Below are 24,621 nucleotides of genomic sequence, written 5' to 3' on the forward strand. Positions count from 1 at the left end.
GGCTTACTTAGCCGTGAAGTGAAAGTACATTATGTGTTGCAGACAATTGTTATGCACATTACACACGTACACTCTCGAGTGACTTATTTCCATTCAAATTAAAGTCAAATTTATGGGTACGCTCATTTCTCGGCTCATGTGTGCATATAGTTTCAATATAAATACGTTTAATTGCCGGAATGATTGATGGAATAAGTGCAGATTTGCAGCGTCATGTTATGCAAAGATTTTCGGCTACCATTTGGGTTCGCTTTTGTTGGGTTGAGTTGGGCTGGGCAATACTTATGTTCAAAAGAAGGTAGACAGACAAAAGAGCTCGTCATATTCAAATCATTGTGATACAATTATGAGATTGGCGTGTTGAAACGTTTGAATCCAAATTATATCACGCTTAAACTATGAATATCAGGTGCAGTCATATGTAAATTAATGAGAAACAATTACGCCTGGCGCATTACTTTTGTCCAATCAAATTCACTTTTATTAATTCAAACATTCTTTATACCTATTACATTCCATGACTAGAATCACTCGACATTAACACACCCAAAGGCTGTTAATCTAAAATCAATATAACATAAACATAACTATAAATCAAAATTTCTGCTAATTTAGTTTAATTTTCTTTTTTATTTAATTTATATAGATTTTCTATTGCATATGGAGACAGTAAATAGGTTGAGGCGGAGTTAATTTGTGTTTCAATTTTAGACATATCATAAATTTATTTCGATTCCAATCGTTTACCAAACCAATTTATCATTAAGCTTGTTAGTGGTTCACAATTCCTTGTCGTTCTTCATATAATTTATTGAGTAAGTTAAACAGAATTTCATAAAAATCCGCTAAATATGTTAGGAGATAAACAACTGTCGGTGCCTGCAGCAGATGTTGCTGATGTTGCTGGTGTTGCTGGTGTTGATGTTGCTGCTGTCGCTGGTGTTGCTGCTGCAGTTCTTTAGTACTCGGTGGCACCAATAACGCTGTACATGAGACGATTGAAAGAGCCGCTCTGGCGTATGTTCTCATCGTGGGTGTTTACCACCTATGTATGATATATATATATATGATTAACATTCAGTTAACAGTGGCCTTATAGAGCTACTCACATTGTACGGCGGCCGGGATACTGGCGCTGATACTGGTTTCTGTAAGAGCATTCGGATGGAGTGGAGAGATAAGATATTGCTTAATAACTCTGGCAAACTCCAGCAATTTCGTTTACAAATGCAATCTCTAACGGTTATGAGCTTTTGTTAGATGTTAATCTATGTTAGAATGCCAAAATAATGTGTGTGTGCATGTGATTTGGAAAATATACACAGAGATGGGATTAATGGATGTTTAGTGTAGTTCGATGCCAGCCGATGATCGACCAAAAAACCAGGTTAGTAACACTACTTTAGTCGTCGTTACAGCGCGTTAACATAGGGACACACAGGACACTCTGTTGACTATACGATTACATTGACACAGAAAGAGAGACAGCGATATAGGTACAGAGAGAGAGATAGATAGATTGATAGACTTTGTACAGGATGAGCTTGCGAATCGAGCGATATTGTCGGATGCCTTCACATAGAGTTTTGACTGAGTTTGGACGTTTGATTCGATTTGATTGAGAGATTTGCTAGATTTGTTTATTTTTTTTTCGAACGTTTTGCGCACGATCTTACCTTTCCTGGAACCAATCTATTGGGCTGATAGACCCTAGTCTGCACAGGTATGGTTACTTCCTGTGGCGCGGCATTGCCGTAGTTGCTGTAGCCGCCCTCTTCTTGAATGGCTCTGTAGGTATCGCTGTTCCTGGGATCGTACTGGACAGTTTTCTTATAGCTGCTCGGTGGCAGTGGTCAGTGATTCGTGATTCAGATTTGGATTCAGATTCAGATTCAGTGGTACAGTGATTCGGGGGTTTGCATTGAGATCGTTGAAAGCGCCGTTATTTTGGTCAATTATTTCGTTGGTTTTTTGGTTATGCAAGTTTTCAAGAGTTTTATTTTTAAGTCGTTTTATTGTTGTTGGTTAATTGAGATTCATAAAAAATATATTGGTTTGTTTTTTGATTTTTTTTTTTGTTTTTTTTTTACATCGGTTGAGTAGCGTGAGACAGAGTAGTGAGAGAATAGAAAGAGAAAACAGGATGTGCACAAAATACGTTAGAATTATTTTGTTTTGTTTGTAGTTGTAGTTTGTTGTTGCTGTTGTTGGTGGGCAATAATGGTGTGCTTCGTTGTCTTGAAACTGCACAGCACACTCCTCAAACGGATTGCGATTAATAGGAAACGCATTAACAAATTCCTTACGAGCTAGTTATTAAGAGTAATCGAACAGAACTGCATAACAATGTGTGAGATTATACGATTTATAATATTATTGGATGAGTTTGAAGCCTGGAGATCGGGCGGGATTAGGTTGGTTAGTTGGTTTCATCTTGGTTATGGTTAATACTGGATGGGTTGCGGGGTCATGAGAATAGGAACTTTCAATGCTGTCTTTCAAACAGTTCGTAAATATAATTCAGCAAACGTCTTTTAGTTTTTAGATTAGTCTTATGGGGTTGGTGGCAAAAAGGATGGGGGGTGGGACTTTCAGCAGGGGTCTTGGAAAAGGGGTTTTGGCTCTTTGTCTGGTAGAATTGGGTGGAATTTGGCTACTATTTCTTTGATCATTTGTTTTGTTGATACAGTAGTTGCAGTTGCTGCTGGCGCTGTTGACGTTGTTGCTCTGCAAGTTGATCTTTTTGCTTTTGTTGCTCCAGAATTATACGTTTTTGTTCCAGGAAAGATAGATCGATGAAAATTCTAACATTAATCGTGCAGCTAAGTTCTAAATATATCAGGGTCTAAGAGCTAGAGTGGTGGTATAGTCTGGATTGGGTTAAACTATTGATTATAAGTACAGCACCTGACCTACCAAAGAAACCCCTTCCCGATGTTCCTGCGCCACTTTTGCCATACCTTTCACATTGCAGCAACCCAAACAAGAAAGCCTCAAGACAAACAAAGTTCGTTGGGGGTTTCGGAGAAGATAGTTTCCAGAAATACACGTATGTACACAGTAGGGTTTTCCATATCACAGACTCGAGTCATGGGAGCTTTACTTTGCAATAGGAAGATGTATAGGAAGATTTAGGAAACATTGATAGACAAACATATATATATAGACAGCAGAGCACATGCAATCGGGATTTGGACTTGTGTCGTGTTGTTTCTGTTGTTCTGACATAGATATTGCATCTGGTTTAAAGAGACTTTATAGTAAAGTTGTTGTGGTTGCGGGAGACAACAATAATCGAGGGTTAGTCTGTACAGACAGGCAGGGAAAACACGGGAAACATGGTAAACATTCCTCATATTCAATTTGTCTCAAGGCAAGTTCAGGTTCAATCTCAAGTTCTTGCTCGTGTGCTTTCCATATCAAAGTGAGAAGGATTCAATCAACGAACGAAATCAGGCTGTGCTCAAGATATTTACTAGAATTTACTATTACCCGTTCAGTTTCGTTGGCAAAGGACGATGCAAAGGACTGTCCTTCAAGCGATTGCTTTCGCTTGTGGCAAAGCTACAACAATACACATAGAATATATATATTTATATATAGAGAGTGGTATATTTAACAGAGATCCGGCAGTAGGCAGTAGTACGTACAACATCTATGGACTGGTTTATTCGTTTTTTTTGTCTGTGTGTTCGAATGTGTGTTGCTCATTTCGTGTGTGCTTCGGTTTAGTAAATTTCGTTTCGACTTTGATTTTGTGGCTTTTTGGGTTAGTGGATTATGGCCGCAGCTTAACCAGGAACCAATTTCGGGTTATGTGGACCTTAGGCTACTCGTAACCGTACTCGTGACTCGCTTTATTAGTTTCAAGCTACTAGGCGCATTTCGAGTGGCTCTTTCTCTCTCTGGCAAAAAGAAAAGCTACATCAAAAATTTCGAAGAGTTCTACGCAGATTTATTCAATAATAGCAAAATCCAAAGAAATGAAGCGTAAATAATAGGCTTAAATGTTCAATTTGACAAGCGTATTCCAAAGTTCAGATATTAGTGGTTTTTCATTGTATCGAGCTAAGCATAAGAGTTTCCAGATGGTATATTTCTGGGTGGCAACTTACGGAACTGTTGATCTGATGGTGTCCTCGATGTTGTTGTTGGAGTACAGGCCGATGGGCGAGTTGAATTGCTTGTGGAAGACCTGCGATCGGAGAAGAAAAACTGAGTTTAATATCATCAATACAAATATGTATTGAATAAGGTGTGGATTTTAAAAAGTTTATTTTTCTTATATTTTCGTTACTTTAAATTGTCAATTTCAATCAATTTAAATTTCAAACTAATTGGGTATCTTGTTATAAAACAATTAATTTTTAATATATCAAAATTTATACAATTTACACAATGTTTAAAGGTCGTTAGATCCAACACAAAAACAAATTATCTTTTAATGGAAAAATGATAAAAACAAAACAAAACAGAAACACAAGATCGGAATGTTATTACTGAAAATGTCCATATAAAATGTAGAAAACCTCCCCTTTTTTGAATTGATTGTATAGATTGTATTGTAATTAGCCAAGATTGGGGGGTTCCCCTGTACTTACGCGGCCAGTGTCGGCCTCCGAACCGACCACCTTGTGCAGCATGGTGTCGGCCACGCGCTGCTTCATGATACTGTCATGGTAGTCGTGTCCTGGGTGGGCGCGCACAGCCGGGTTGGGGTAGTGCCTCAAGTAGGACTCTGTCGTGGGCGCATCCTTCTTCACTTTGGCGCCGGGCAGGACCAGCGGAGTTGTCCGGTAGGGCTGGAAAACGGAACGGAACCACACCACACGTGATCAGTCAAGATTAACGACTTTGTTTACGCCAAAATGCTGCGCTGGGCACACATTTGGCAGCCGTTGTGGCAAATGATAATATAAATAAATCAGAGAACGATTACCAGAGTTTTGTAGATTCTACTAGAAATCCTCAGATCTTCGCCCACTGTGCTAGGTGTTCGCCGATTTGAGTGTATGTGTGCATAATTTTTATATATCAAAATTCCATTTTATGTGCGCCCGTTTATATACTTTAAAAATATCCCACTGGCAGAGCAAATATTTTTAGGCGCTTACGTAAGCGTGTTCAACGTCCAGCGTTTTGTATTTTGTATCTGCCGCGGAACGTTTTTATTTTTACCAGACAGTCTTCGAGCGAGTGTGTAAGTAATTTAATATGAGCGATGCGCTGCTGTTTGAATGTTGTAACTAAGCGCGGCTAATCGATAAGCGATAGGTAGCTCTGGGTCAGAGTTGCCAGACTGCAGAACAGGGCTCAAAACAGCTGTTGCTCGGGGTGAATGGCAAACGCGTTTTGCGCGCTTTTTAACTGTGACTGCCAACTAGGAATTTTAACACACGCCTTGGCTTAATTAACTATTATTTAGTATAAACTAACCACCGATCAACAAAACAAACGCTTAAATGGCTGCCGTACGTCGCTCCACGCGATTGAGTAGCATCAGCAAGGCGGCCGCCGCCTCTCCGCTGCCGCAGTCGACGCAGTCGCCGCGTCGCTCGGAAGTTTGGAAACGCAGGCAGCCGAAGAAAGTAATTGCTGATAGCGACGAGGAGGAGGTGACCTATGACCTGACCAGCCCCGTTTCAGAGAACAACGAGAACCGCAATCTGCTCAACAAAATGGACAAAACCTCACGGCGCAGGACTTCTCAGGTGCAACTGCAGGCCACTCAACTGGAGCCCCCAAAGACGCCACGCAGCACCAAGAAAACAGCTGCTATTTCACGATCAAAACGGGAGGCGGAGAACCGCGAAGCCGCTGCGATCTTCTTGGATGACAGCGATCAGGAACAGGATGTGGACCAGCTGCATGTTTCGCCACCTAAACAGCGCAGGTTGCAGCCACTGCCGCAGCATCTTATAAGTCCTTCGCGGCTACTGGACAGGCTCAGCATCGACGAACGCCAGGAGGAGGCGGATAACAAGACTGACAGAGAGCAGGATGAGCACCAAGGGAGGCCTCTGGCCAAGAAACAGGAAAAGCCTTTAGCCAGGCAGCAGGAAGACGATCCTCTTGCCCTGCCGCAGGGGAAACCTCCAGCCAAGCAGCAGGAAAAACCTCTAAACAAAGATCCGAAGCAGCAAGAAAAATCTCTAATCAAGCAGGTGGAGAAACCTGTAACCAAATCGCTGGACAAAGCTCCAATCAAACAGCAGGATAGACCTCAAATCAAGGAACAGCAGGGCAAACTCCCAACCAAAGAGGAATCCAACCAAGATAACCTGCCCTTGCCATCCCGCAACAAGTACCAAAACGCCAGACGAGTACTAAACAGTGCCGAGACCCAAAATTTGCCAGGAAGAGAGGCCCAGCTGCAAGAGCTACGTGAATTCTTTAGCAGTCACTTGGAAAGTCAGACCTCCGGCAGCCTCTACGTCTCCGGCCAACCGGGCACAGGAAAGACCGCCTGCCTATCGCTACTACTAAGAAATGAGGACTTCTCCCGGCGCCTTCAACGAGTGTACATCAACTGCACTAGCATTGCCAGCGTAGGAGCCGTTTACAAGAAGCTATGTGCTGAACTCCAGCTGAAAGTCAGTGGTCGCACTGAAAGGGACCACTTGGAGGCCATTCAACGTCATCTGAGGACAGCCAAGCGAATGCTACTGCTAGTGCTCGACGAGATTGATCAGCTTTGCACCAGCAAGCAGGAGGTGCTGTACACGATCTTTGAGTGGCCCGCTCTACCCGGTTCCAGAATACTGCTCGTGGGCATTGCCAATAGCTTGGATCTCACAGATCGGGCGCTGATGCGCCTGAATGCCAGGTGCGAACTAAAGCCCAGACTGATGCACTTCCCGCCCTACTCCAAGCAACAGATCGTGGAGATCTTCAAGTCGCGCCTGGCCGAAGCAGACGTGCTGGACGTCTTTCCGCCCGTGACCCTGCAATTGCTGGCCGCCAAAGTGAGTGCGATCAGCGGGGATGTGCGAAGGGCGCTGGACATTGGACGACGGGTGGTCGAGATTGCGGAGCAGCAGAAACGCGACGGTGAAAAGGAGTTCAACATGAAGGCTCTCCAACTGGATGGCAAGGAGGCAGTAGAGGCCAAAGAAAAGCAGGGTAAGTAACCCAAAAGAACAAAATGTTAAGTTTTGATTTAATTTTATACCTAAATATTTTTTAAATCTGGTATTTTAAAGAGCTGTGAACGACAATGTTATTTGAAAGAATCTTTAGTGATTGAGTAATATCAAAAACCAAATAATAATTTTTTTTTTTCGAACAATAAAAAAGAAACCTTGAAACTCAAGTTTTCAATGTCGGATGCTCATCTATGACATTCTTTGCATAAGAAAATACAATAACAAATAATGTTTGTACAATTTCAGACACTCTGAAGCCAGTTCAGGTCACTCAAGTGGCTGCTGTGCTGAACAAAGTTTACGGAGCCTCGCAGAATCTAGAGGAGGACATCGAGGCTTCCTTCCCGCTGCAGCAGAAGCTGATGCTGTGCACCCTGGTGCTGATGCTGCGCAACGAGCGTAACAAGGACATCAGCATGGGTCGCCTGCACGAGGTCTACAGGCGAGTGTGTGCCAAACGCAACATACTGGCCCTGGACCAAGCGGAGTTCACCGGAACCGTGGACCTGGTGGAGACCCGGGGCATCCTGCGCATCATGCGCAAGAAGGAGCCGCGCCTGCACAAGGTCCTGCTGCAGTGGGACGAGGAGGAGGTGCACGCGGCACTCAGCGACAAGCAGCTGATCGCCTCGATCCTCAGCGACACCGCCTGCCTGAGCAAGTGACGATCTGGACGATTACCTCTAGGAAATTAGTGTGCCAGACAATCCGCTGGTTAATTGCGCATTTCTCTCATTTTCATTCACCTTGGGGACGAACATATATATATAAGAATACTTTTTGACGCTAATTTTAAAATTCGTGGCTCGCGCAAGCACTGAAATATTTTGAAATATCATTTGAGGGTCACTTTCGAAATTTTGCTTGACTATTAATTGAATCGAATCTTGGGGATTTTATGTGTGTAATAAATTTAAGTAAATGTTGCGCCCATAATCTATTTCTAATCCGATCCGTTGACCAATAAGATGTAGACAATTCATTTCCTGTTAGCCCTAAGAAAATAAGAATAAAATAGTTCTGCAATATACAAAACGCAAAAGTGAAAACAATTTCCACTTTCGCTGCGCCACAAGTTTTCTTCTCGGTTAGTGCCAAAAGTTGTGAAAATCGTAGGGGAAGTCTGCTTTTGTTTTTTTGAGGGGTTTTCAGATCGTTCGAGTCAAATTAACACCACTGATTCTGAATACGTGTGGGTTTGTTGGCCATCTCGACATGAAATTAATTTCTTTTATAATCATTTTGTTTATTTATTTGCTGGCTTATTGTTGTTTTTCCTACGCTCTCTTCTCTAAAAATATCCCCCCGTTTGGATGGTATGAATTACATTGAGCACAGGCAAGAGCGCAATGAAAAATATGTTTCAAAAACTCTGGTTGCCTTTCGACGCGTATTGACGAAAAGCGAACAAATGTTTCAATAATAAGCTATATGCAGAGAGGCGGTGAGAACCGCCAGCCAGATATATGCATTAGTATACCTATAGCTGTGCTATATGCCATTCTATATTCTTCATTCTTAATCATATATTTCTGAGGGAAAAGTAAGATGAAAGCCTCGAAAAATATACACGTCGGTTGGTTTTGGCATTTGTATTTGAACTTGAATTCCAAGTGCAAATGTTTGACGGTAAAGGTGAAATGTTTCATCTGGATTTGGACTGTGTACTTGTACTTCGACGTCTATCAGGCAGTGGAAATTTTTGTTTATACATAAGTCTGTGAAAAATTAATCAAATCACAGTGTGAGATGGGATCGGTTTTATATCACAGATATCCAGAACTAAGTGGATTTATCTTGAAAACATATTATTTCTATAAACATAATGGTCCTTTTCTTTACCCTTAATTTAAAATTTGTTTTCCACACACTTGTTTAATTTTTAAGGTTATTTTTCCAAATCCTTTTGAAATATATTGTTTTTATTTATTTATTCAGTTTTAAGTTTGAGTTAATGGTTCACTTTGTGGCTTACTTGATATTGAATGCATTCATTGAGGTCTGGCTGCTCCCTGTAGTAGACTGGGGATCCGTTTTTGAACTGAACGTACTCCATTTTTGTAATGTGTATGTGTTTGGGTTTTAATTTAAACTCCTTCGTTGGGCAGAATTTAAACAAAATAGAAACGAAAAATATTATAGCCAGGGACAATTACGTAATGGAAGATCACGTCAATTTTGATAATTTATTTTTTTAAAATATATTTTTTTTGTTATCGTTGGTAGTATTGTTATTGGATTGGTAACTTGCTTTTTCGGCACGTTTAAATCAACGCTGCAGCTGGTGAGATCGGAGATCGTTTCACGAGGATTCACTACAAAAAGGATGCTCGAGCTCGAGTCTTATTGTTGTTTATTTTTCAATATTCCGAACGCAACTGATTTGAAAATTTTCAAATGCTGGCGAATTATTGCTATTCCGACTGCGCGGAATTCCAATTTGTCTATATAGCCATCGCGGTATTGGTTGGAGAGTGTCTGTCTGTGTGAGCCATATAGAAAAGTGAGTGCTGACGGTCAGAGGCCGATCGACCCACGCACCCACACAACCACCCATCCCAGATCTTATGTATTTTTCGGAGAGAGAGAGGAGATTTTTGAAATATACAAAATATGTTTTTGTGCAAATAGCTTGTTCACCGAGCGTAAACCAACGGCCAACAACAAACACAGCGTATAAACTTGGACTTGGTGTGATCTACATTTTGTTAATTTCTTTTCATTCCCGCCCACGCTCCTTTTCCCCGCCCCCAACGGATGTTGTTGTTTGTCCTGCCGCCCCAGTCGAGAATTGTTCACATATAACAGCTCGCCTATATGTTTTAATTGCCGCTTTTGTGGAGCAATTTCACAGCATTATTTTCGCATTTCGAATATTAGGCACAAATATTTATCGGGCTCGAGGTTATTGTTTCGCCCGAATGCAGAAATATTAATAATAAATTCGCAGACTTAAGAAATGTGAGCAATATCTCGCAGATTCGCAGCTAGATTATTGATTTGCTCAGTTTGTTTTAACTGATTTGCACTGACACTGAGCGCACTGGCAAATGCCGATGGTTCACAGATTTGTCAACCGATTCAGACAGTTCCAAAGATATGTACATCCCATCATTATTGGCATTGGCATTCTGTACTCGGCTGTCATAAGCAATTGACATTGGCAAAGGGGATTGGACATATCATTTGATGTCGTGGAAAGGCCGAAAAATCACACGAGCAGGTGTAATTAGCCTTGAAAGGCTGTTTTAAAAATTTCAAGTTCGATGGAAGATCCAAGGAACGCATAACTTACATGGAATTATATTCTGTTTTTCCCACTGCGAAGGTTGCAGTTCATTTTAGGAACTCGTATACACTTGGAAAAAATATAGTACATTTTAATGATCTAAATTCCACAAATTACAGTTCAACTTTTATAATTCGTAAAAACACAAAAAGTCGAAGTTGTTGATTTGATTTTAACAGTATTCACACATTTCCTTTTCCTTTTAAACAGGTTCTATTATAAGAGACTTGTGGAAGTTTTTCCAAAATACTGTTCAAATTCATACTATAATGTCAACAAATTAGATATAAAATGTTTCATATTTAAGCCTTTTATCTAAGCTTTTTTTAAAAAAATCGATAAAACAAAGTAAATATCAAAATTTATATCTGATTTTCACTAGTGAAATTAATCATTTCCGATTTTTCTTTGTGTGCCCACGTATGTTTAAAACAAAACGATCAATAAACAATCCAACTGATGGTTGTTTTGGGGCGATTTGTGCTCCAACAAAGCGAAATGAAGAAAACAAATAGAACGATTCAAGGTACATATTAACCATAAGTTAGCTGAAGCAAAGTACAATAACCCCTTTGGAAGATTGGGCCGAGAATAGACCAACTTTCAGTGGGGAGGTCACCTGTTCTGGAACTTTTTCTCGACACCTTTTTCACACTTCTGTATGACAAATCGTCAAACATCAAAAACATATATGTAGGTGTAGGCACCTTGATTTTTATTTTGGTGCCACACTGGCAAACACAAAGTTGCGACCTTGGCAAGTGTCTTGATTCATTAGCGGCGTCATCTGCGGGAAATGGGAAATTATGGAGGGGGTGGTGCTTTCATTGGCATTGCCACCGCATCACAAGGTGGACGGACAGTGGATCAGAATCGCCTCCTTGCACCCTCGTTCACCTGCCCAAAATAGCTTCGAAATGTTTTCTTGTTTATTTGCGTCTTTGCCACTTGGCATTTTCCGCAGAGTTTTTGGGGGCGTACATTTCTCTGTTACAGCCTCTGCTCTGACTTGTTTTTGTTTGATTTCTCGCCAATTTCCACCTGCGCACTGCGTCACTGGGCCTTTTCCTGTTTAGCGCCCCCCATTCTCGATCTCTGGGCTATATTTAGCGGATGTAAGTGGCGGAACCTTGACCACCAACATTTCTATCTGCTGATGTCAGCGTTTCGATACGCTTATATTACAAAAAAACAAAGAAGTTTTCTACATTTTACTATTTGTTTGACATGCACATTTTCAGTAGCAACACACACACACTGACGATGAAATTGATTAACAAAAGTCCTTGTTTTAGTATAGCTCAAACTGAATAAGTACTACTTCCACAACAATTTTACACACATTTTACGTTTTACTTGCCGAAAAGTATGCAACATTCAAATGCATTGATTTGGATGAACAATTTAGAAATTTGTTGGATTTTCTGTTTTACATACACACTCTATAACACATAAACTATTTTTGAAGGATTTTAATGTTGAAAAAACGGAAACATATCGAGTCTATTTAGTTAGACATGCGTCTAGCTCCAGATAAACTTTTAAATAAAATAATATACATACATATGTATATCCCATTTCAAAATCTATAGATACTTTTTTATACCCTTGCAGAGGGTATTATAATTTTGGTCAAAAGTGTGCAACGCAGTGAAGGAGACATCTCCGACCCTATAAAGTATATATATTCTTGATCAGGATCACCTCCTGAGTTGATATAGCCATGTCCGTCTGTCCGTCTGTCTGTTTCTACGCAAACTAGTCTCTCAGTTTTAAAGCTATCGGATTGAAACTTTGCACACACCCTTCTTTCCTTTGCACGCAGTATATAAGTCGGAACGGCCGGGATCGGCCGACTATATCCTATAGCTGCCATATAACTGATTGATCGGAAATGCCATAACTTTCGTGTTTGTAAAGTTAGGAAGTTGGGATTTTCTATGGGTTTTATATTTGGCCAATCAATCCGACCTACCAAATTTCATAAGGATCGGCCGACTATATCCTATAGCTGCCATATAACTGATTGATCGGAAATGCCATAACTTTGGTGTTTGTAAAGTTAGAAAGTTGGGATTTTCTATGGGTTTTATATTTGGCCAATCAATCCGACCTACCAAATTTCATAAGGATCGGACGACTATATCCTATAGCTGCCATATAACTGATTGATCGGAAATGCCATAACTTTGGTGTTTGTAAAGTTAGAAAGTTGGGATTTTCTATGGGTTTTATATTTGGCCAATCAATCCGACCCACCAAATTTCATAAGGATCGGCCGACTATATCCTATAGCTGCCATATAACTGATTGATCGGAAATGCCATAACTTTGGTGTTTGTTAAGTTAGGAAGTTGGGATTTTCTATGGATTTTATTTTTGGCCAATCAATCCGACCTACCAAATTTCATAAGGATCGGCCCACTATATCCTATAGCTGCCATATAACTGATTGATCGGAAATGCCATAACTTTGGTGTTTGTAAAGTTAGGAAGTTGGGATTTTCTATGGATTTTATTTTTGGCCAATCAATCCGACCTATCAAATTTCATAAGGATCGGCCGACTATATCCTATAGCTGCCATATAACTGAACGATTGGAAATGCCATAACTTTGTTGTTGTTAAAGTTAGGAAGTTCGGATTTTTTATGAGTATTAAGAATGCATCATATGAATAATTTTGGAGAATATAATTTACAGAGTATTCTGCAAGGGTATATCAACTTCGGCTCCGCCCGAAGTTAGCTTTCCTTTCTTGTTTTTTAATAAATTCACAATTTGTGACATACTTTTAGGTTTAAAATTATTTATATACTAAGCCTGAACATAAAACATTTTCTAATGGAAATCTGTACATAAATGTAACCGGTAATAAATTGAATATGAATAACTTCTTATCAAATAGAAGATTCTTCATCAAATATTGGTATGTTTTTGAATGCACCCACCTGATTTACAATGGCAGCCTGCTCCTCGTCGACATCCTGTTGGTGATCTCGTGTTGGCTTGGGCGAGAACACAGTCGAGGGCACTTCATAACCACCTGAAGAGTTCAGCTGCGGAAACACGGTCTGCGGCAGAGTGTCCACTGGCATATGCAAAGCCCTCTCAAAGTGACTGGGTCCGGGCAAGAAGGGCGAAGGACCACGGTGGGGCAGAAGTTCCGGACTGGCCGGCGGCAAAGTGGAGTTGCTGCGCTGTCCAGGACCTGCCTCTTGAGTGGCTCCCTGCGTGTAGGCGATTTTGTTGTCCCTGCAATTTATGAAATTAATATGTGTCTCATAAGGAATTTTAATTTAACTTATGAAATCAAAGTCAATTCAATTAAGTTTCTCAAAAAAAAAAAAACACTTTAATTGATACCTAACTTAAATTAAGTATAGTCGAGCTTCCATAACATAAACAGCTATAACTGAAAAGTTTTTATAAGTCGATCTAGTTTTATTGGCAATATAAATGCAGGAAAAACCAATTCTGTAATTTAAAAGTCGTCAAATTTTTATGATGGCAGACAATGTGGTATATATTTTCCAAAAATTTTGAATTTTGTATTTGAATATAATATGCATTTAAACTGGACTATATTTACATCATTTTAAGAATGTTCACTGAATAATATTTACAATTATCATAATTAATTGTTGTCATCCGACATCCAACATAAATAATTTCGTGTTTAAGTCTGCGTATAAGATGTTTATTTTTCTATGAATAATAAGTTATTTGAATAACTAAACAATATATTTAATGATCAAATCAACTAAAATGTAGTAAAACAGCCTAAGATCAAATTTATATTATATCTTACTAAGGCAATTAGTACTGAACTGATCTTTGATCGCATTTGTTTTTGCTTGGGAACACGGATTTCCTGGCTCACCTGTGCACCACCAGGCGGATCTCGTTGCCAGCACCGCGGAACAGCTGCTGTGCATCCGCATGACTCAGGTCGCGTGCGTCGTACTCGCCGATCTTCGCGATGATATCGCCTCGGAGCAGCTCCCCGTGCGATGGGCTGCCCACTTGCACCTGCAACGGGGTGGGGAAAAGTGGGTGGGAAGGTCATTCATTTTGCATACACACTATAGGGTCTGGCTGCAACCTTGACATAGATTTATGGGTGCCTAAATAGATGCAGACAGAATTATGATCGCAGGATTGTGTGTTTACATCGCGATCGAGAAAGAGATTATGGGAAAGGGGAAAGGAAATTTCTTCGGCTATTTTGTTGCGCCTCAATTAGTTTTACTGGCGTCGCGTTTTGGCAACGTTGCAGCAGCGCGTTTATTGTTGCTGTGCCCGTTTCGCTATTTTGATTTGTTGTTGTTTATTTGGGTGCTGAGAGAAAAAAAAACAAAAAGCGGAGCGGGGCAGCAAAGGCCAAATCGCTTTTCCTCTGCCATTTCGCCATTGTGCATCATTTTGATGAATGGACCACAAGCGACCACAAGGCGACACAAAAGAGTGGCGGCACATCTCTGGTTACATAACGCCTATTACCCACCCTTGTAATTATTAGCGGCGTATCCAGATCGTTGCCGCCCACCAAACGGATGCCCCAGGGCGTGCCCTGGCCATCCCGCAGCAGCACCACCGCGAACTCATGCAGCTTGGGGCTCATCCTGAAGCGATCATCCAATGATACCGGATCACTGGCTCATCCAATCGAGCGTGGAGTATACCGAAAATGTATTTTGTTTATTTATCTGGCCTGCGAGGCGCAGGCGGCGCGAAATTGCAGTCCGTTAAGCGTTTTGTTCGATCGCAAAGCTGCTCAAGTACTAATTTTAAAATACGAATTGTATTCCTTTTTGCAGCAGCAGCAGCAGCAGCAAAATCTTGGTATACCACGAGTACACTGCGCCACAAGTGTACATCGTACATATATACAACTTATATCCGCCGGCAACGGCGACTACATGCTGAGAAACATGAATTCGATTGGCGAATCCTAATCGCTAAATGGGTTTTCAGCAAAGAGTGCTCTGAATTTCTCAGAGAGGTTGTCGAATATTCAAGAAAAGTCGGGACTTAAATTTCATAAAAGCTAACATGTCGTATACTTGATAAGTGGCTTGGAAGCAAATTGCGCATACGCAGGGTTGGAACATTATATATTAATTTGCTACTAAAGAAATCCTCTTATCTTATTAACCAATAAATATTTTATCTAACATAGTGTATGCAAAAACCACATACATAAAAACGTGTTTTCCCTCATTGTTCTCATTGTTTAATTTGGCTTGTGCCCTGCATTTCAGACATTCTGCATTTCGTTGACCACATTTTAGGGCAGCACTTGATCCAGTTTGCAAGCTGACCCTGAAGAAATGAATGCCACATGTCATCATCTAGGCAAGCGTTTTGATGAGCTCGTCTGATGTTGGGAAAAAATCAAATATCTAGGCATCTGTTTTCCTTCGACATTTGCAGCTATTTTATTAGTGTTTGCTTTTTTTTGCCCAGATGAGGCAACCGAGAGAGTATAATTAAATTTATTTACTGAGGCGATCCTAACACAACAGCAACAAATTCGCCACTCTTGCCCAATTTAAACAGACTAATCATATCAGATTTTTAACGCATTAGTCAATGGAAAAGTCTACGTTCAACGTGACGTATAAGCAATGTGCATGGGTCAACGGTTGAAGGACGTTGATTTGTTTCTAAATATTCCGTCTGCCTCTCGTTTTTGGCAGCAGTTTTACTTTTTACAACGGAAAGATCTTTTCCTGCCTTTCGGCTTTCCGCTGTTATACACAATATATGGTTTGCCATTTCATTTTTCATTTTATATATTCTGTTTTCGGCACTTTTTGGCTGGTTCTTGAAATGTTTGTACTATTTGCGGCTTGAATTGTTTTCATTTCATTTTCAGTTGGAATTTGTGTAATGGTTTTGTGTGACTTTTACCCCAGATCAGCCTTGAGGGGGCTCTAAATCATACGAATATCTTAACGGATTGCATTGCGAATTGCGTCAATTTGGTGGCAATGGAAAAATAGATTCCATCTATCTTTTTGGGCCATTTGATTTTTTTCCACGAAAAGTGCAGCAGTGGCCAATTAATTAGATTTGGCTTGACAAATTTACGAGCAGCCAGGGGCGAAATGTTATTGAACTGATTTCTGAGACGGCCTGGTGTGAATTGGGGCCACGAATACGAGAACACACACGTGCGATGATTGACAAGCCGAGCGATTTAAGGGGGGGGTTTGCGTTTGGTCTTCTTTTTCTGGGGTCTTGGACTCACCCCCACATTTGGTTCGTCGGCGAAACGGACGCGCTTCTTCAGTCCGCTGCTGCTGCGCCGTCGGCAAGGGGGTGGCAGCGGCACATGGGGCGGACTAAGGGGTGGCTGTGGGCGGTAGTAGGATGATGGCAATTCGTAACCGGGCACCTTCCAGAAAGCCGGTCGCCTGTATGACGCGGACGCCGCTGATCTGCTGGTCGTCATTGCTGGCCAGCGACTAGCGTAAACAAAAGAAATGCTCCGCACATTCAGAAATGTGCGCTAAATTATACTATTCGAACGAGTCTGCTCACGGCGGCGTGTGTGTGTTCACTACTAGGCAATTGAAAAATCAAATAAAAGCCCACGAAATGCCAGAGGAACTGTGCACAAACAAAAAATTAATCACTCGAAAGGCATGCGAATAAGTGCAGGGCAGGCAAATATGAACGAATCGTTGGTGAGCCTTGCATTATTAACTAGGTTAACATAGTAATTTAAACTTGTCTTAAAACCAAATCATATGTATAAATTCTCAAATTGAGTTTGCAATTTAAACAGTGGCGCCATTATGCAGGATAGGCAGCATTGGTTTTTAAACGATTAAGCACGATCTGGCAGCTCCGAAATCTTAAATTAATTTAAAGAAAATCTAATGACAAATTGGAGTAGGATCGAACTGTAAATTTAATATCTATGGGTTTATAAAGGTTATAGACTTAACACACACACTACAAAATTAAAAATAATTTAACGTATTCTTTTAAAATTAAGAAACTTAAAAGGAATTTAAAAATTAAGTATTGAGGACTTTTGTTTTTTGAGAGAAATACCTGGGGTTCCCCTAGAAAATTTAAACTAACTAGAGTTGCCAGACTTTCATCTGCTCCACTGGTAGCAATTATCGATGGGCGCGAGCAACAATCGATGTTTAATTAACAACCACGTCCACCTCTAGCTATTCGTTGTTGTTTTTTGTTGTGTTTATCTACGAGTTTCTCCCAGCATTTAAAGAAGATAAAGCATTAGTTAAATATACATAGGGGTACTGCATGGACCCAACGAAAAAGCCTCGACCACATAAGCCACAACATGTCTATTTTCAAGGCGCGGTATGTACTCATTCTTAATCCAATCCCAAGGTGCCAATAAACAATGACTTTCTCCACCCACATCGCAGAGTCAAGGAATTTGAGGATGTTTTGGCGGCTCCACAGGATGTGGTTGACTTGAAGCAACTACGGCAACTTGCATTTAATGGTATAATCGAATTTACAGCCTTTGAAAAGTGCTAGAAACTACATTCCCAACAATCCACAGGTGTGCCCGATGTACAGAGTTTTCGAGCCCTCAGTTGGAAACTTCTATTGGGTTATTTGGGCCCCAAGCGCAGCAGTTGGACATCGACTTTGGCTCAGAAGCGTGCCCTGTACAAGCAGTTCATTGAGGAGCTAGTCCTGCCGCCTGGTCACTCGATCAATGGAGGTGGAGCAGACGAAGGTGACGGGGACAAAGTCAACTCGGTGGGCGTTGGCCTGCAAGATCATCCGCTAAGCGAGGGACCCGAAAGCCGATGGAACACCTTCTTCAACGACAACGAGTTCCTGTTGCAGATCGACAAGGATGTGCGACGTCTGTGCCCGGACATATCCTTCTTCCAGCAACCCACGGAGTATCCTTGTGAGATTGTGGTCCACAGCAAGGGAGAACATGGACGGAGGCTGCACGAACGAGTTGTTCCAACCGTGCTCAGCTCGGCGAATGTTGAACGCAAGGGCCTGGGCATGACCAAGGTGAGTTTCATACCGGATATGTGCTAGACAATAAGCTCAAAGTGTGTTATATTATGCATACCATTTGGACTATAGCAGCAAGTAAGTAAGCGGACATCAACTTACCTCAGGTCTAATTGGCTTCTTGCTTTCTACAGATAAACCTGATCACTAAACGCTCTGTGGAGAACTATGCCGCCATGGAAGAGGGTCAGGAGGCCCACTGGGAGGTTGTGCAACGTATTTTGTTCATATACGCCAAGCTCAATCCCGGCCAGGGATATGTCCAGGGCATGAACGAGATCGTGGGACCCATCTACTACGTAATGGCCTCGGATCCGGATCTATCATATCGTACCCACGCCGAGGCAGATTGTTTCTTCTGTTTCACCGCACTGATGAGCGAGATCCGTGATTTTTTCATTAAAACTCTGGACGATGCAGAAGGTGGCATCAAGTTCATGATGGCCAGACTATCGAATATGCTAAAATCTAAGGACCTTAACATATACGAGCTGCTCAAGAGCCAGGAGCTGCATCCACAGTACTACAGCTTTAGATGGCTCACACTGCTCCTCTCGCAGGAGTTTCCACTGCCGGATGTGCTGCGCATTTGGGATTCCGTGTTTGCGGATGAGCAGCGCTTCGATTTTCTCATCAAAATATGCTGTTCCATGATATTGTATGAAAATGGAGTATGTAATGGAAAGCAAACACTGATTTTATTTATTTTGCAGAATCCAAAGAGAAGCCATTTTGGAAAACGACTTTGCCTCGAATGTGAAGCTGCTGCAAAACTATCCACCCATTGATATTAATGTTGTGATTACTCATGCCGGGTCGTTGGCGTAGCAGACGTCCGAGAAAATATCCTAATGCCCAAATGCTTGCAAAGCACTATAGTTATCGATGGCAAGAAAGAATCAAGCAATCAACTACATTATAGTTAGCCCCGATCTTCGAAACGCACCTTTACAGGAAATCTAATAAATATACACGTATCGTTACTTTTATATATGACTTATAATTTGTATGTCATTAATAAACGCAATAATTTTAACATATTGTGGTCCCAATTAGATAAACGTCTGAACGTTAATGAAGTCATAGGTTGGTCAGTCGTTAAAAGAACACCGATGTACATGTGGCATCGTCAGATAAAACTAGTAAACACCGTTCGAAGGATCACTTGTTTAGCTTGGGAGCCGTATCCTTGCATATAGACTGCGCAATAAACTCGATGAGTGTCCTTGTGGGCCGTCCGGCCATGCCCTGTCGCAGATACTCGAACTCGTCGCCGCGAGTGATCATCACATTAGTGGCGTCCTGCGGGAAAAATTATCATTAAATTCAAGCCTAATGGCTTACTATTTCTTAACTCACAATATGCATCCACTGTCCGCAAGGTACGAATTCCCGCAGGAAAGCGGCGGCCTTGCAAGGACGACCTCCACGGCCAATGCCGTAGTTCTGGACATCACTGCGCCCTCCGGCTCGCACCGCCTTGCTGTAGTAGTTCCACAGGGGGAAGCGCCACACGCGATCTCCGGTGTGCATACTGGCGTGCTTGATCTGCTGCCACAGGATCTCAGAGTTGGTGAACACTCCACAGGCCGCCTCATCCAACGCCTGGCGCATATATCCCGAGCAAGTGCCAATGTCGATGATGCACTTGGGACAGAAGTTCTGCCCGTAAAGCAGGGCATCCGCCAGCACGAGTACATCCTCGTGATCCGTGCACTGAACCTCAATGGTCTTGCCGTTCATGGACTTCACCATGTCACCTGGACGGAAGGAGTTGCATCCGATAACATTCTCGCACAGGGGTATCAGACCGCGGATGTTGACCTAAGAGCGGGATTACTAATGCAGGAAATACCTAAACTAAAGAAAACTACTTACTGGCAACCTAAGTCCAGCCACAGCTCGGCAAGTGGCCACAACCACTGCTGCTCCCGTCATGTCGCCCCGCATGTGGAAGAGCTCCTGCTTCTCCTTCAGGCACAAGCCACCCGCATCGTAGGTCACTCCCTGCCCAACCAGGACGATGGGTCGTTCCTCGGCACAGGTGCCGTAGTAGCTTAGTTCCAGGAAGATGGGAGGCTCGCAGGAGGCCTTGCCCACCGCCAGGAAGGCGTGCATCGACTGGCTCTCCGCCCAGCCCTCGACCTTGACCTCCACGTTCACACCGGATTTACAGAGCACCTCGACGACATTCTGGGCAAAGGCAGTGGGGGTCAAAAGGTTGGAGGGCATCTCTTGCAGTTGGCGGGTCAGGTTTTGGGCGGCAGCCTTTTGAAGTCCTATGCGCCATCCTTCGATGTCGCAAATCTCGTCCTTGGTGGCAAACAGGTCAATGGAGGGCACCGACACCCGCCGCTTGGGATCCCTCAGCTCCTGGTAGATCCAAATCCCCAGAGCAGCTCCCTCCGCGGCTGATTCGGCGTGGCCACAGTTCTCCACCTCGATGCGGTCGGTGTCCAGCTCGGCGAGTATCCTGCAGGCATCCGCCACCGATCGCCGAATGGCTTCCTTCTGCTCGTCCAGGACCTCGTAGGGATTGTAGCCCAGGCACTCCTTGCCAAGCCCGATGACCGCCACCGCCGAGTAGTAGGGCACCCGTTCCGGCTCCACGGCGAACAGGAGGCGGGTCTCGCCCCTTTTGGGCATGGGTCCGGACATCCGGAGCACCTCCAGCAACCGGCCGTGCGTCTTCTGCACATTGTACCTCCAGCCGGTGGGCGTCAGGATGCCGGCGTCGTTCTTGTCCTCCTCGTCGGCGTAGACGCCCACGACAAGGCCGCGCGACGGAGGATCTGCGCAGATCTCCATCTGCTGCAGCTGGAGCATCTGGTTGATCGCCTGCGAGGCGTGCCTGCGATGGCGGATCACCTCCGGCCGGCGGATTACGAGGCTGCAGGCTCGGGACATTGCATTGCGCGAAAAACGAAACATTTTGCTTGAAGTTGAACTGATAACTTTGATTAATGCAAAAGGATACTACTTAGATTGAAAACTTGCACTTCGATTTGCTGTGCCGCCTTAAAATAATTCATAGAATTTTTCACCCAGATTAGCTAAAAATGTGTACGTGTTCAACCTCGAAACGAATAAAAATGATACTGAGCTGGTGCTATGTGGCCCCTCTTCGACGTGGCACTGACAGCAGGATCTGAAAGGTTGCTAGATTTATAAGACTGTAGGGTCTGAAAACTTAATCAGACCATGCCTGCTGCGGCGTACACAGTGGTACAAATTCGTGTCTCGCCAATGCCAATATTATCTCAATTAATCATCTTGGAAATATTCAAAACCACTCAAAAATAATACCTTCTAAAACCTTTTTGACGTTAAATTTTTCACAAAAATACATTGACTTCGGAAATGTTTTAAACATTTTTAGGAACATATATTTTAATTTCAAAGATCAGTCTTTTGTACCTGATCAATTTATTAATGGACGACACCCTTTAATGATAATTGAAACTTGATATTTAATGGGTCGCCAAATTACAACAGAAAAGAGAAAGCTTAGATAAACCAGGGTTGACCATGGAAGCTTCCTTAAATACACATTCTTCCTTGTATTTTCGGATTATCACACAAGCCCAATATATTTAAGATATTTTATTCAATTCGAAAGATAATTTATTTAATACTCGTAGATAACTTAAAACGAACAAACAATTTTTTTGGCCTGGGAACAATCTCGTTTGCAACTGTGAAGGGACTTGCACATACTGACTTAAGACATCCACCCTGAACAGACTTCAAAATATTTCACCAAAATGTGGACGTGGTGTAAACGCTGCTACTGCCTTTGGGATTTGGCCATCTTCGGTCAGCTGCTCTTCCCCTAAACTCTCTGCCTATTTGCCCATCTTGGGAGCGGTGTCCTTGCAGATTGTCTGGGCGATGAACTCGATAAGGGTGCGCGTGGGTCGGCCGGCCATTCCACGACGCAGGTACTCGAAGTCGATTCCGTTGGTGACCATCACATTGGTGGCGTCCTGGAGGGAAAAAGGGGATTATGGCAAGTCCTGACAATTATTTAAGAACCAAACTCACGATGTGCATCCACTGGCCGCAGGGCACGAATTCTCGCAGGAAAGCGGCGGCCTTGCAAGGACGACCTCCACGGCCAATGCCGTAGTTCTGGACATCACTGCGTCCTCCGGCACGCACCGCCTTGGTATAGTAGTGCCACAGGGGGAAGCGCCACACGCGATCCCCAGTGTGCATACTGGCGTGCTTGATCTGCTGCCACAGGATCTCTGAGTTGGTAAACACTCCACAGGCCGCCTCATCCAGGGATTGACGCATGTAACCGGAGCAGGTGCCGATGTCGATGATGCACTTGGGGCAGAAGTTCTGGGCATACAGCAAGGCATCGGCCAGCACGAGGACATCCTCGTGATCTGTACACTGGACTTCGATGGTCTTGCCGTTCATGGACTTCACCATGTCACCCGGACGGAAGGAGTTGCAGCCAACTACGTTCTCGCAGAGGGGGATCAGTCCGCGGATGTTGACCTGCGAACGAGATGAGATTAACAGGGGCAATCTTTAGGATACAAAAGTGACTTACTGGCAATCTTAGTCCGGCCACAGCCCGACAAGTGGCCACCACCACAGCCGCTCCGGTCATGTCGCCGCGCATGTGGAAGAGCTCGTGCTTTTTCTTCAGGCACAGACCGCCGGCATCGTAGGTGATGCCCTGGCCAACCAGGACGATGGGTCGCTCCTCGGCACAGGTGCCGTAGTAGCTCAGTTCCAGGAAGATGGGAGGCTCGCAGGAGGCCTTTCCGACCGCCAGGAAGGCGTGCATCGACTGGCTCTCCGCCCAGCCCTCGACCTTGACCTCCACGTTCACACCGGATTTACAGAGCACCTCGACGACATTCTGGGCAAAGGCAGTGGGGGTCAAAAGGTTGGAGGGCATCTCCTGCAGCTGGCGGGTCAGGTTCTGCGCGGCAGCCTTTTGAAGCCCAATGCGCCATCCTTCGATGTCGCAAACCTCGTCCTTGGTGGCGTACAAATCGATGGCCGGGACGAAGATTCGGGTCTTAGGATCGCGCAGCTCCTGGTACAGCCAGATACCAAGGGCAGCTCCCTCGGCAGCAGACTCGGCGTGGCCACAGTTCTCCACCTCGATTCGGTCGGTGTCCAGTTCGGCGAGAATCCTGCAGGCAGCGGCCACCGATCGGCGGATGGCCTCCTTCTGTTCGTCCAGGACCTCGTAGGGATTGTAGCCCAGACACTCCTTGCCCAGGCCCACGACGGCCACCACCGAGTAGTAGGGAATACGTTCCGGCTCCACGGCGAACAGCAGACGGGCCTCGCCCCTCCTGGGCATGGGTCCCGACATGCGGAGCACCTCGATTAGCCGGCCATTGGTCTTTTGGAGATTGTAGCGCCAGCCGGCGGGCGTCAGGATGCCGGCGTCGTTCTTGTCCTCCTCGTCCGCATAGACTCCTATGACCAAAGCCCGAGAGGGCTGGTCCGCGCAGATGTCCATCTGCTGGAGCAACAGCATCTGGTTGATGGCCTGCGAGGCGTAGGATCGCCTGACGACCTTGGGAGCATACTGGCGGCTCAAGGACGACCGGCTGCAGATCCGGAAGAGCAGCTGACGCGATTTACGAAACATTGCCCTTGCACTTCCTCACACGCAAGTACCCCTCCAAAAAAAATTAAGTTTGTATTCCGAAAGAATTAACTAAGAATTTAACTCTCTTAAAATTTAGTATCCAATACAATGGAAATTTAAAATAACAAATCTAAAATAAATCTAGTACTATTACAGGCAATTTTTTTACAATAAATTTTTTTTGCTGAGTTGTGTACTCTACGAGATGATCACGGATACTGAATCTATGGGGGCTGGCATGGGGTCGGGTAGCAAGTGGAACGGGAAGTCGGGTGACGGATGCGTCAGAGCCATCTCATCGAGATTTGCATAGCCTACGCGGACTAATTGGGGCTCCAGGAAAAGTCTTTAGAATAACTTTAGCACAAAAAAATGTTAGCAAAACTTTTTAAGGAATTAATTAGAAGCGTATTTGTTTTTTTTACCCAAGAACATTACAATCGTAAGGCACAACAATATTAAATAAAAATTCAGTTGAACTTCCATAACTTGGAGTTTCTATAAAAATGATTAGTTTTGTTGTGAAATTTA

General features: G+C 43.4%; 5 protein-coding genes across 17 annotated transcripts; 2 read left to right on the plus strand and 3 right to left on the minus strand.

Moving 5' to 3' along the window:
* Positions 1-454: 454 nt before the first annotated feature.
* On the minus strand, positions 455-16,908 carry LOC108044381 (PDZ and LIM domain protein 4). Of its 13 annotated transcripts, none has more exons than XM_044457581.1 (9): positions 16,690-16,908; positions 14,317-14,465; positions 13,385-13,688; positions 4,602-4,802; positions 4,116-4,195; positions 3,493-3,564; positions 1,677-1,836; positions 1,110-1,148; positions 455-1,045 (listed from the first exon to the last, which is right to left on the minus strand). In XM_044457581.1, the coding sequence occupies exons 1-9, from the start codon at positions 16,891-16,893 to the stop codon at positions 959-961; spliced, it is 1,296 nt and encodes a 431-aa protein (XP_044313516.1). In that variant the 5' UTR covers positions 16,894-16,908; the 3' UTR covers positions 455-958. The 13 variants fall into 13 exon arrangements, with proteins under 13 accessions (XP_044313516.1, XP_016978865.1, XP_044313517.1 ...); XM_017123376.2 differs by lacking the exon at positions 16,690-16,908 and adding an exon at positions 14,941-15,217; XM_044457582.1 differs by lacking the exon at positions 3,493-3,564.
* LOC108044380 (cell division control protein 6 homolog) lies at positions 4,875-8,180 on the plus strand. The gene is made up of 2 exons (XM_017123373.2): positions 4,875-7,122; positions 7,392-8,180. Exons 1-2 carry the CDS (start codon positions 5,463-5,465, stop codon positions 7,808-7,810), a joined length of 2,079 nt encoding a protein of 692 aa, XP_016978862.1. The 5' UTR covers positions 4,875-5,462; the 3' UTR covers positions 7,811-8,180.
* Positions 16,909-17,615: 707 nt separating the features above from the next.
* LOC108044397 (TBC1 domain family member 13) lies at positions 17,616-19,500 on the plus strand. The gene is made up of 5 exons (XM_017123398.2): positions 17,616-17,780; positions 17,849-17,928; positions 17,989-18,461; positions 18,599-19,122; positions 19,178-19,500. The coding sequence occupies exons 1-5, from the start codon at positions 17,761-17,763 to the stop codon at positions 19,290-19,292; spliced, it is 1,212 nt and encodes a 403-aa protein (XP_016978887.1). The 5' UTR covers positions 17,616-17,760; the 3' UTR covers positions 19,293-19,500.
* Positions 19,445-21,577, minus strand: LOC108044396 (cytosol aminopeptidase-like). The gene is made up of 3 exons (XM_017123397.2): positions 20,343-21,577; positions 19,824-20,288; positions 19,445-19,766 (listed from the first exon to the last, which is right to left on the minus strand). Exons 1-3 carry the CDS (start codon positions 21,393-21,395, stop codon positions 19,626-19,628), a joined length of 1,659 nt encoding a protein of 552 aa, XP_016978886.2. The 5' UTR covers positions 21,396-21,577; the 3' UTR covers positions 19,445-19,625.
* A 493-nt stretch (positions 21,578-22,070) lies between these two features.
* On the minus strand, positions 22,071-24,304 carry LOC108044366 (cytosol aminopeptidase). The gene is made up of 3 exons (XM_017123357.2): positions 23,029-24,304; positions 22,509-22,973; positions 22,071-22,450 (listed from the first exon to the last, which is right to left on the minus strand). Exons 1-3 carry the CDS (start codon positions 24,088-24,090, stop codon positions 22,310-22,312), a joined length of 1,668 nt encoding a protein of 555 aa, XP_016978846.2. The 5' UTR covers positions 24,091-24,304; the 3' UTR covers positions 22,071-22,309.
* Positions 24,305-24,621: the final 317 nt, after the last annotated feature.

Source organism: Drosophila rhopaloa, unplaced genomic scaffold, assembly GCF_018152115.1.
Source record: "Drosophila rhopaloa isolate 14029-0021.01 unplaced genomic scaffold, ASM1815211v1 contig_163, whole genome shotgun sequence".
Taxonomy (NCBI): domain Eukaryota; kingdom Metazoa; phylum Arthropoda; class Insecta; order Diptera; family Drosophilidae; genus Drosophila; species Drosophila rhopaloa.